The sequence below is a fragment of the Centruroides sculpturatus genome, unplaced genomic scaffold (assembly GCF_000671375.1).
Source record: "Centruroides sculpturatus isolate CEXI.00-Female unplaced genomic scaffold, Cexi_2.0 scaffold684, whole genome shotgun sequence".
NCBI lineage: Eukaryota > Metazoa > Arthropoda > Arachnida > Scorpiones > Buthidae > Centruroides > Centruroides sculpturatus.
The window spans coordinates 175,765-189,279 of record NW_019384832.1 but is presented as its reverse complement, the minus strand read 5'-3'; the positions used below and the strand labels follow the sequence as shown (position 1 = coordinate 189,279).

Genomic DNA, 13,515 nt, shown 5'->3' with positions numbered 1-13,515 from the left:
GCAGAAATCAGCTCTTTGAAAGAACAGCGTTGTTCTGTGAAATTCTTTGTGAAACTCGGAAAATCCTTCACGGGTGGGTGAAACAGCCTCCCGCCCCAAAAAGCTCGACAAGTTCGCTCAAATGTTAAGGTGATGTTGACTGTTTTTTTTCGATGCAAAGGGGGTTGTGCATCACGAATACCTACCTACAGGCCAGACAGTCAACACGGAGTACTACCTGGTGTTATGAATCGCCTAAGAGACAAAATCAGGAGAAAACAGCCCGAACTTTGGAGGAGCGGCGAGTGGTTCTTTCACCACGACAACGCGCCGGCTCATTTGTCCCTCAGAACACATGAGCTTTTGGCCAAAAACAAGACCGCTGTGTGCTTCCCCACCCTACCTGGTCTCATGCGACTTTTCCCTGTTCTCCAACAAACTAAAAACGCGCTCAAAGGAAAAACATTTGCCACCATTCCAGAGATAGAAAAAAACGACGGGGGAGCTTATGAGTATTACGGAAAAAGCGTTCCAGGACTGTTTCAAAAAGTGGAAGTGTATATGCTGCGGAGGAGACTACTTTGAAAGGGACCCAACAAATAAATTGTATGTGAAGTATTTTTTTTGATAATAAATAAAGTTCGGGAACTTTTTGAACAACCTCGTATTCTTATGTTTCTTCTTATTTAAAGTAAAACTCCCAATAATTTAGAATATTCTTTATAGTAATAAGAATAATATTAACTATATGTGTTGATAATAAATAAAGTTCGGGAACTTTTTGAACACCCTCGAATTCTTATGTTTCTTCTTATTTAAAGTAAAACTCCCAATAATTTAGATTATTCTTTATAGCGATAAGAATAATATTAACTATATGTATTCTTAAATCCTGTGAAATATTGTTAAATAATTTTGCTTTTACTTTTTATAAAGCAGCTGCAGTGTCCATATGCAATTTAATAGAAATAATAGTAACAAGATTTATTAATTGGAAGAGACGGGAGAGGACCCGGAAGAAGAAAATGACTAGGGCCCCAAAGTGGGTTAATCCGGCCCTGTTCGGGACAGACCATCTCCCGAAGAATTCCTGGGTTTTATCGATTCTTCCAGATTCGTTCCTGGGTCCAGAGTGATAGCTCTGGGGGACCAGGAACGAATCCAAATGGATAGTCTGACATCTTAATCCAGGGGTCTCCAAAGTGGTCGATATCGATCTCTGTGTCGCTTAGGCATTTTCAGGGGTCAAAAATTAATCGAGGTTGTTTGAAAGTGGTTTATTAAAAATTATTAATCCAATGGGTAATGTAACCAGTTCAGTAAGTTGTAAATTTGCACACTGTAAGTAGATAGATCTTTTCTATAAAAAACATTGTATAGATTAACACTGGTTCACTAAATTTAGGCTACCTGTAATCATAATAATAATTGTTACTTTTATTAACTACATTAGCTAAAATAAATAAATAAAATAAAAATAAAATAAAATAAAGTCGATAAAACGTTGAGGAATCTTTGAAGGAGTTGACAGTCCAAGAAGTTTGAAGAATCCAGCATTAATGGTTCGGCCATCAAGCCGTCTCCTATTGTCGCCAGCTAATAATGATTCAAATTACTGATTTATGAAAATTGTATTTTAATATCAATAAAATTCTAATAAACGTATTATTTGTAGATAATGTAATAAACGATGTGTGAATTTTAAAAATATTGATATAATAATTTAAGTACAATACTGTACTTTCAAAATATTCCTTATAAGTTAATAGTTTAATCTAGCACAGTGGTTCTTAACCAGTGTCCCGCAAACCTACCTCGAGTGTTCCACGATAGAAAAGATTTTAAAGTTTTTTTTCAAATTTATTCCCATTTCTTTATTCGTAGGCAATTCCATATTTTTATTTTATTGAATATATTAAAGTTTATTAGTTTATTGCTTCATTATTTCCCGTGAATAACAAACATGGAATTGCTTATCAATTTTTGAATATATTGATGCTAATGCTCCGTGTAATAAAAAGTATATGAATGGTGTTCCGCGGCCTCAGAAAGGTTAATTAAATTAAGAGGTTTCTATTATTCACAGATTCAATTATCCAGATCTAGAAAAGTTACATTGTACGGATTTTATCCGCCATCGCTTTCTAGAGACCAATTTGATTTTATTCACCTTTCTCTCTTTCAGTCGACCCTAAATTTTAAAATGACATAACCTTGTATGAAACCATTTTCTCTGAATTCTTTAAAAATTTCGAAAATAACTTTTTTATAAACTTATTACGATGTGATTTTGACAAGATAAAGAACTATTGAAAAAGAATTTCAGCTCGAATGAAATCTAGAGATAGTCATACAACTACAGTATAAATCACAGTTATATTATGTTATTTATCAATTATAAGATACACAGTGGGCTTCTATTTTTTCCCAAATTAGATGCTGATAATCGGAATTAAATTTTGAAATATTCTCAGTGGCGTAGCGTGGGTATTAGCCGCCCGGGGCGGAGGAAAATTTCACCGCCTCCTTATTTAGGTAACTCAATTTAAAAGACTAAAATTCAATTTCGTCACAGAATAAGTAATGAAAAATTCCGTGCTCATTTCAATCGGTCCGAATCGTAGGTGCGATAAAAATATGAAATGAAATGGTTCAAATTTTTACAAGATATTATTATTACTTATTGTGAAATTTTGCCGCGCCCCTAAAAGTGCCGCCCGGGGCGGGCCGCCCCTGCCTCCCCACTACTATACGCCACTGAATATTCTGAGATAATTATGTAGGCCTAACAATAATGGTATATAAATGTACTCTCCGAGTAGTTTTTCGAGTAAGATTCCATCAACATTTGGCTCTTTATATATATAACCATGTGTATATAATTATAATCTAATTTTTGTTTAGTTTGTAGTGTAAGTTATTTGTTTTTATTGAAATATACTTTCTCACTTCTCGTCATTAATTATTTAATTGGAAACTTTCTATTTCTACTTTCACTCCATCAAGTATATTATAAAAACATTAAAAGAGTTTAATGATTTTATTGAATATTTTTAATTCAAATTAAAATCTTCACATGTATGACACCATCGTTACGTCTTCTGACGTCACTACCATCGCCCCGGCCTATATTGAACATGCGCGTTGAGGGTGTGATCTGCAGCCGATGACTGTCGTGCGACATGCAAAAGAGCGGTAAGTTATTTTAAACGTCAAATTTGAAATTAATAACGTCGTAATTAAAACGATAATTAAATTTATATGTAAACTAATCAATTATCGTATCTTAAAATTATATAATTATATACTATGATTACAGTTATTGTAGTTAGAAGTTTATTGATTAGCCCTAATATTAGGCTTAGGTGTGATGAAATTTAATGAGAAATTGAATAAAACGTTAAAATTTTCATATCTAAATAAGTTTTTACAATGTTTGAAACTTCATCGTCAACTACTGTAATATCGATCAACTTTTACCAATTGCACCTTACAGATCTATAAATGACATCATACTCCTCGTGTCGGGTTAAATCACTGTTCATTGAAAGAAAACTAACTTAAATCAAATTATCGTAATACATGATCACTTTACCGACACGACATTTTCTATTTTTAACATGTATAAGAGCTTCAGATAAATTGCCACTCTCTAAAGCGCCGAACGCTTCAAACACCAATGTTCAAAATTTAACGGTAGACCTGGACCATCTTATCATTTAAAATTTATATATATATATATATATATATGGCTTAACCTGTGTGTAATTCGTTACAATTTATTCATATAATTTACTTTATTTTTAACGTAAATTTATGTGAATATTCGTTATTTTTTGTTTTTTAATCACTACTAAATTAGTGTTTGAATTTAAAAGAATGTAATACCTGCTATTATGTACATAATAATGTTATCTAAAATTTATTCTAGAACAAACATTAATTATATTTGATAAATATGGCAGCATTCGATGTTTGTGAAAGTTAAGAGTTTGATTTTTATCCGTTGAACTGAAAATTGTTACCTTATCCACGTTAGTAGGCGGTTAATATTATTAAACCGATACCGACGTGCAGTTTGAATTAATCCACGTTTTTTATTTCTTCGAATGTTTTCTAGAATTTTATTCACATGTTAATTGTAAATGTGAGCTATGTTTTAAAATGTTTAATTACTGTTTTTTAGTAGTTTGTGTTTTTGTTCCTGTTTTGGTTATGAAAGATTTAATTTTGTGAGAGATATCAAAAATTGTTTAAAAAAATCAAAAATGCTTAATTTTTTGAATTAACTTAAGCTTACTTTGTTGTTGAATTTGATTATTAAACAGTATTATAATTTTTAAGAAGTATGGAAATTGAAATAATGTAGTATACAAGTCTAAATATTGAATTAAATATATTAAAATAAAAACAGATGAATTGTAAAATTTAGGGTGATTTAGAAACTACTATTATAAAAAGTAAAGAAGATACTAAGTGTTTAACTTTGCCTTTAGATTGGCTTCAAAATCTCTTCCAGAATTTTCTGGCAAAATCATTTTTAAAGCTTTTTATTAACTTACTCAGTCTGTCTGTCGGCCATCTGTCCAGGTAAGAAGTTGCAATTCGTCTACTTCCCAATTTCTGATCTAATTGAAACTTTGAACACACGTGTATTGCCAATGACAGTGCATTTTTTAATAGTTTGCAAACATTTTTAGCAATTAGCAAAAAATTACTGAATAATTGAAATTTGCAAATAAAATCTGATAGCAGATGGCATGTGATCGTTATTTGTCATCCTACACGTAGGAACAAATGTGAAGACAAAGAATATGGTTATCCCACCAAATAGATAAAGTACACCTTTTAATCTTCAAGAAAATATAAAAACATATACATAAAAGATATTAGTCTTCATTACTTTTGTTAACCACACCTTATCAGCAATTTTGCAGACCGTAGAAGCTGTCATGTTCAAGGTAGCATTCTATCACCAGAGAGTACTAATCACAAACTACATCAAATTTAAATGACTTAAAACTTTTTTGAATCAAAACCAATCTCTTAGAAAATAATATACATAAAATTAAATGCTAAACTAAGAAGAATTTCGATAGTTCATTGTTATATACATATAGTATATCTAAAAAGTAGAAAATAAAAAATATATAAAAAAACATTTTAAAATAACACTTTTTATTCAGATAAATGTACTAAAAAGTAAAAAATAAATTTTCTTCAGCTTTTATAGTATTTTTCGTCATAGAATATTTCTAAACAGAAGTGCCCCATGCTCTTATTTTTGGTGGCATAACACCAAAAATATAGTACTGTGAAAGCTGAAGAAAATTTATTTTTTACTTTTTAGTATACTTATCTGAATAAAAAGTGTTACTTTAAAATGTTTTTTTATATATTTTTTAATTATAAGGTCTCATTGCTTTTTTAACTATTTTTATTGATCAATTTATTATATTTCTTTGATAAATGTAAAAGATCTTTTCCATATAAAGTTTTTTACAATTCTCAGATCTGTTGTACAGTACAAGCCTTGTCTTATTTAATTTGGATTCTTTTATCCAGTTTCTTTTGTGTTATCTCATTAATAATGAGTCATTATATGGAATAAATTGTTTTTTAGGAGGAGTCTATAATAAAATTATAATTTTCTTTAGTAATGGTTTTGAAAATGACTAGCGGTGGTTCAGAGTTGTTCATTATTGTTAAATGTTTTGTTCATTAAGTAGATTGGTTGGTTTTTTTTATTTTTTATTATGTTGAATTCACAAAAAATTTTGTTGACTGTTTTAATGTTTCATGTATTATTTAGTAACTTTATATTTGAGAAACTTATTGAGTATATGGAAAATTAAAATATTATTAATAGTAATACTGTCTGATATCACTGATTGATTGATGATGATAGTTAATTTAATAGTAAAGTTAGCTTATTCTTTTATATAAAAGTAAAGTTTAAATGAACTTTCATTGGGAAATAAAAGAACAATTTTGTTCCACTGGCAGCCTACAAAATTTTTTGATTAATTAATGGATGTGTGTACTATATAATACTAACGGACTTGATGTTCATTGTGTATTTATGGATTTAAAAATATTAAATGTTTAAGATTAAAAATTCAGAATTGAAAATATTTTTATAGATTCTGAAATTTAACCAATCAACTTGAAAGCTGTTTTATTACAGGTTTCTTCAGATATAAATTATAAATGGAATAAAATTAATAAAATTCTGACTAATGTTAGAATTAACACCATGCTCTTCCAAATTATAAAAATATAATTGATCAATAAAAGTTTTAATGTACAATTTATTTTATGTTTATTGTTAGACGAACTCAAAAATGTTAATAATAGTGATGTGCCGGATATCTGTATCCATATCCGCGGATATCCGAGGGGAAAAAAGATCCGTATCCGTTACTTTTTAGCAGATCTTTATCGGATCTTTTATCTTAATGAATTTCGTTATTTATATGATAATTGTTTTTTAAAGATAGATAGCAATAAAACACTAATAACTTTAATTCAAATCACTTTTTATTTCTTAAAATCACATATTTGACACATTCATATTGCAAAAATTTTATCATGCAAAAATCATTTACTATCATAAAATATTTCTATATTACACTACTAAACTTTTTTCTCGACATTGTTTTTATTTTAACTCAACACTCTCCAAAAACACAAACGTAATCTATGCTATCCTGTGTCACACTAAACTATAAACAAAAATATACGCAGTGCAAGTCAAAACACGTCGCGTTACTAACGCAAAGTGTCAACTATCGGTCCAAGGGTCATACGCACAGGTGCTGACTGAGTACGAAAGTTGAGATTTGTATCCATATCCGCGGATCTAGACACTAATGATCCGCATCTGTATCCATATCCCTGGATATACATTTTTAACGATCCAGCCCATAACTAGTTAATAAGAATCTATTCAATAAAAATATACACCATGACAACTAATTTGAATTTGTTTGGATCATGCAAAGAAACTGAGATAAAAAGAGATTGTATATCAGTTTATAGTTCACTTTTGTTACGATGTGGCTGTTATTCAGTGAAATAAAAAGATCCAGGAAGTGTACTTCATTGTAACTCTCTTATTCTGATATAGGAGTAGGCTGTGGGGTTAGTATTATAACCCTGATGATGAATTTATATAGGTCCAGTTTATTATGCTAGATGATAGGACATTATATACAAGTGTATAGTGCAATTTGCTCTTCATAGGGTGGCAGGATTCTGGATTTTAGCTGTAATATCACCCAAGTTGTAAAGACAACTTGCATGTGACGTATTAGGAGTTCCAGATTACGTGTTGCATGTGTGTGTTTTGCCTAGTGCCATATTTGTGACATTTCCAGTTTCTGTTCTCTTTTAACCTCATCTGATACATGATTGAATAACCAAACTTTAAATGGGGGAAACTTACACCTAATGAAGAGATATTGTGTAAGTAAATCTTAAAACGGAATAAAGCAAATTTGACAATTACAAAAAAAAACAATTACCACACAGCACTTAGTTTTATTGATCATTGCATAGCATCATTTCTATTATAAAATGTGCATTTTAGTCAGTACAACGACCAAGTTTGTTTTAATATTCTTAAATTTCTCTTGCTGGGAAAATACCTTTCCCAGCAAGAGAAAATTAAGAATTCTTAACATCATACCGATGTTAAGAATTCTTTATTAAAGTCTTTGATCAACCCAGCCACTTGTTACAAAATTGAGCTTTAAGTGATTTGTATGCTTTTGTATGGTTGAGAGTTATAAATTGGGTTATTAGACAAGGTGTCACTATATTCTATCTTTGACCATGAACTATGATCCTCTAAGAATGAATTTGTCATCTTCATACAGGTCAACTCCACTATACATTAAAATTTTACTTTTATACCAGTCCAGCATCTTGACTAGTAAGAGTTCTTAAATAGACTAGTAAAAAATCCAGCAACAAGTTGCATAACTTTTCTGGCTGTTATGATATCTTAATTAAAAAATTAAATTTTATATTATTAAACATAAATAAATTTGTGTGGGGCACCATTATTTATGAGATTTTGTTATAAAAAAATTTTTCACATTTTTAGTTATAAAATGGCAAATGGTTTAATTTTGAGGGTAGAGATGAATTTTATAAAAAATTGTAAATGTTAATAATAAGTAAAATCTTCATTAAGTTCGACTCTACTTAAGATATGATCCACGATCCTCTTGACCTTTAACTACTGAAATTTAATAGCTTTGATTCCCTTGATATAACAAATCTTCCTGCAAAATTTCAGAAATTTTCGACAAAAATCATGGAAATTATTAAGCTTCAAAAGAAGGTAAATAATATTGTGCCCAATCCATACACACACACATCCATTTGTACATATAGAAATAATCTCTAAATTTTATTTGCATTTTTCGACCTTTTAAGTTTCCCTGAGTACAAAAATGTAAAAATGTTCCTGTGGTTTTCCTCTGTTATATATAACAGAGCTGGGAAAGTAAAATGTACATTTTGCGCGCCATCTCCCAGAGCTGCAGAGTTGGTAAAAAAAAAAAAAACACTCGACTTCGACTCCTGATAATTTTAGTAGGCTGACTCTGACTCCAGCAAAATTTAATACCAAGTCATTTATGGGGGCAGAGGTGCTTATAGGCATTTTATATTTAAAATAAATGAATTATAACAAAATACAAAAAAAAAATTTTTTTAAATTACTGAATATATAATAAATTTTCTTTCATTTACATTTTAAATTTACTTTAGTTTTTTTATTTAAGAGTCAAAGTCGACACATTTTTTCCAACTCCTTTGGCCAGAAATTCCTCCCAACTCTGTCTCCACTGCCCTGTCTTTTACACATGATAAACATTCAGATACAAGCCAAACTATATACACCTCCATGAACAGCATGGCACACAAGGCGGAGTAATGACAATTTGGTCATGAGAGATGGCATTTATGCAAGTTCTGTATAATGTGCCTGAAATAGGGCTGTCCATCTGTACCCTGGTGCTCTGCAGGTAAGTGACCCCCTTCAAACTCAAAGGTGTGGCATCCAATTCTGTTATGTTGGCTAATGGATATCAAATTCAGTATAGATTGCAGAAGGAAATTTTGTAATTGACAGAACCATGGCTCTATTTTTATAGATGGGTAGAACAATCGAAATCACAGACTGTAAAATATCCTCCAGTTTGAAGTTTTAGGTTTTTAAGGTGCCAAATTAAAGACTCCACATTAGTGGAGTCTTTAATTTGGCACCTATCCACACATCTTTAATTTCACACCTATCCACACATATTGTGTGGATAGGTGGAAAGGTTGTCAGAAATGAACTTGTTAACAATTTTTTTGAGACAAATAGTGGGAGATATTGATTTGTTGACAATTTTAATTGAATCTTAGCAAATGTTTTAAGTATGTGGGGTATGGATGGTGCTTGTACTGTAATTTTGTGAAGATGTAGTAGGTCAACTAGAGGTTTGATGGGTAGATATGCAACTTTGGATTAGTTTTTCAAGGTAACTGACGGGAGGCACAGAGCATTACATATTTTGAATATAGTTGAAGATTCTATTCTTGTAGATGGATTTGTTTATAAGGAAAATGTCTTTGGATTTGTCTGCCCTAAGGACCAATGTTCCCTCTAATTTTTTTGTAGATGAGCAGAACATATACTTCTCTGAGCAAAAAACATTTTTGCTGAACGGATTCTGAGCAAAAAATTTTTTTGAGTTATAGTATGTATATATATATATAAAATCTGATTTTTTCCTATAAAAATTAAAATAATTTATTATAAGTAGCGATTAAAATTCATTTTAAAACATACTTTTATACGAAATATTATCTTTTGTCACTGATTTAATGTATTTAATCGAAATATACGCAGCAATAATCATGTTGCAGACAAAGTGAGAAATAAGTAAACAAGAATTCAAATCGGTGTGCTTGCTCGCCTGTGTGTCACATAAATTCTCGTGCGCGGCAACAATTTGAGCAGTGCGCAGCTTAGAGGGAACATTGCTAAGGACGATGATGATATCATTTATTATCATTTATCTTTTAGAGACCTTTGTAGATGTTCAAATTGAAGAATTGGGCTGTTGGTAGTTGTAGTTTTTTGTGTTAAAGATAAGCCTGCTACCTAAAGAATTTGTGAATCTCATTAAGACCTTCAATGAGGTTTTCCACATCAGGAACAAACTGCTTAGTTTTAAGAGGAGTGTATGAAGGGCTATGCTTAATGGTGTCCTATAGGTATACAGGAGGTGAAATGTTGTCCCAGCAGATAATGCCTTTTTGGAGTTGACCTTCATTGTACTGGTGCTGAATGCAGATGAACCAATTGATTTTTTTTTGTGCATCCTCATAAGTCTGGCTGACAGAAATCTGCCAGAGGCTACCACCTGAGCATTGATATCACTGAGTAATTCAGGATTCTGGTTATAGAGTTAGTCTTCAAAGGTGATGAGTGTCTTGAGAATATAGTATTTGCATCTTTTAACTAAATGTATAGTTTTTTGGGGCAGCTATTTCTTATCATAGGAAGAATTGCTGTTTTATAGATTATTTTCTAAATAAGCTAGAAAACATTAGAAGTGCATTTATTTTTATAGCATTCTCTTAAACCTAAAGATGCCCATTGTAAATGGTAGAAAATGTTTGTTTTGTTAAGTTATGGCAGCACAACACTTGGGCGATCTGCCCAGGGGGTGCCTTCCGGGAGATCTTTTTAAGAAAAACTGGCTCCTATTTAGGCGTTACAGACGCGGAGAAAACCTGGAAAACTCCATGTGGCCAGCCCATCTGGGTGAGGTGCGAACCCACAACCGAACTCCCAGTGTTCAGGGTACGAAAATCACTTGGCCACTGGTGAGCCCAAAATGGTAGATAACATTAGTTTTTCCACTAAATATATATTCAAGTGTTGGATTTTTGGTGGTAGTGTTAATTTACAGAAGCTTATGCAGTTACTTAGTGATTTTATGGAGATCTTTTTTTTTTTACAAAAATATATGTACTTGAAATTTGTGAATTAAAGCAGTTTTTACTTATGTTATTTTTAATTTTTAATGTCTTTTATAATTTGTTATTATTTTATTGGGAATCTTTTATTTCTTGTTATCTGGGGGTGGAATACAATTGTTTCCAATTGTACTAAAAATAAATAAATTAATTAATTAAAAACATAAAATTCATTCAAAAACTAAATATGATATGTATTAAAAAAAGTCTGTGGAAACTTCTTATCTTGGTATTCACCCAGCAGAATGGTTTCAGAAAAATGAATGTTTTCAGTCTTCTAAGATCTGCTACAAGTCACAAAATTTCAAATACCAGGAATGTGTAATGTTTTGGTGTTTGAATGTGTCAGGTACAGAAGACCTTATACAAAAATTTGAATATAAAATTTTATAAAATTGACCAATAAGGTGCGTCCAAGTGTGGAAATTGTAACAAGTTTTCATAATGATGTATCAAACAGGTTCTGCCATGCTTGTGAAATGCACCACTCTGTAAAATTTATATATTTTCCTTGTCTTTCTGCTTTAAAAATCTCTAGCACTTCCAGTGCTTTGAGTCAGTCTATATTTGTCATCATCTACTTTTCTAGTAAACATGTAAACTATTCTTATATTTTAATGTTTAACATGACTCGCCCTAAATCAGCTTGTGACCACCCAAACTTTGGGAATTTCTGTTATTATGTTTTCATAATTTCCTACTATTGGCTGATGGTTAGTGCATTTCTAGTTTAAATACAATAGTTTAAATTTCTGGCATTTCTTACTTCAATTATATGTTAGTTACTGCATAAGAACAAGCAAACAACACTGAAGTGAATTATATATTAAAGATTTATTTATTATAATTATTATTAAGTCATACATTTTTAATTGTTTTAACATATTCTTTAAGGTCAGAATAAAACCAGAATTTATTAATTATATAAGATGCAGTAAAAAAGTTTTGGGACTGGTAGTCCCAAAATGTCTAATGTACATTTTAATTTATTTAGAGTTATTGCCTTCAAAATAAATTCCTTCTGCAGTTATACATAGATTCCAGTACTTCTCCCAGTTTTTAAAACATTCCTGGAATTCTTTTTTGAGGCATGCATTGTTAATCACTCGCTGAAATTCTGTTTGAATGTTATCAATGTTCTCAAATCACTGTTGTTTCAGCACTCTTTTTAGCTGTGGAAACAGACAAAAGTCACACACTCCAAGTTTGGTGAATAATGGGTGTGGAGAATTGTGGACATTGTGAGAAACTGTTGAATAGAAATAGCTGTGCAAGCAATGGTGTTGTTGTGATGCAACAACCAATTCTGAGCTTTCCAAAGATCTGACCTTTTTTCATCTGACATTTTCATGCAGGCACCTCAAAACATCCACTGATCCACTGAAACTTTTGATTCACTGTTTGGCTTTGTGGAAGAATTCTTGAAGAATAATTCCTTCTCTATCAAAAATAAAAATGAGCATGCTCTTGAGATTGCACCTCATTTGGTGTGCTTTCTTTGGTCTGGGTGAGCCACGATTTTTCTGTTGAGTTGATTGGTCTCAGTGTTGTAGTCATAAATCCATGTTTCATCTCCTGTAATCACTTTCTTTTTTGTTGTATCCTTGCCGAATTTGAAACAAAATTTCATACACATGCTGTTCCTAAAAGGATTTATTTTACAAAACAAAGGAAAGTCACAAATCAGTGAGAACATAATCTAATATAAATAGCTAGAAACAAAAATTACATCTGATGATGGCATGAAATTTTGTGGGAAGCTGAATAACAATGTCTATTATGCATCCTAGTTTATGCAAGTTTAGCATGTGGCTGTAACACCATGTCACCAGTCCTGGAACTTTTTGACTGTACCCTGTATTTTTATTATTTATCCTGCTTAATGTTATCAGTATCAGTATAGGCAAGTTCCAAAGTGATTATAATAAATGTAGATTCTACTGTATTTAAAACATATAGTTACCATGTAATAGCAGTTTTTTTTCGTGATTAATAAATTTTTTATTTACCTTACAATAATTAAATGACAAACTGAATAACAAATTCTCATAAAAAAAATATAAAAATACTTTAAATACCAGCAACTTCACTATTAGAATACAGACAAGGTTTTGATGTTTTCAGCATTCATGCTTAGATCTTTTTGATTGAATTCTGCAATATTTGAACACTGATTAGATGTTTTAATCTTTGTAATTCATTATTTTACATAGAATTCTTACAAAGTTTGAACATCACTCTGTGAACTACTAATCTATCATTACAACTACAGTAGAGCATTGATTATCCAACTCAATTGGGGACTGGGGTTGGTCGGATAATTGAAAAGTCAGATAACCGAAAAGTATGAAAAAATCCATTATTAGTGTAGTATATTATTATATCCCATGTAATTAGTATATTAGTCTATCGCTATTAACCTACTTTGCGTTGAATTTTCCTCCATGTTAAGCCTATCAAATTTTTTTTAAAAATAATAATCGTCCTATT

General features: G+C 30.8%; 1 protein-coding gene across 5 annotated transcripts in view; it reads left to right on the top strand.

Annotated features, from left to right (window-relative positions):
- Nucleotides 1–3,072: 3,072 nt before the first annotated feature.
- LOC111630144 (septin-7-like) overlaps nt 3,073–13,515 on the top strand; it is a 141,606-nt gene continuing 131,163 nt past the window's right edge. For 2 of the 5 annotated variants that reach the window (XM_023374189.1, XM_023374185.1), the window contains exon 1: nt 3,073–3,174. In XM_023374189.1, the coding sequence (XP_023229957.1) occupies nt 3,162–3,174 (13 nt within the window). In that variant the 5' untranslated portion in view covers nt 3,073–3,161. Of the gene's footprint in view, nt 3,175–5,658; nt 5,661–13,515 lie in introns of all 5 variants that reach the window. The other 3 variants (XM_023374190.1, XM_023374186.1, XM_023374188.1) reach the window with 3 other exon arrangements.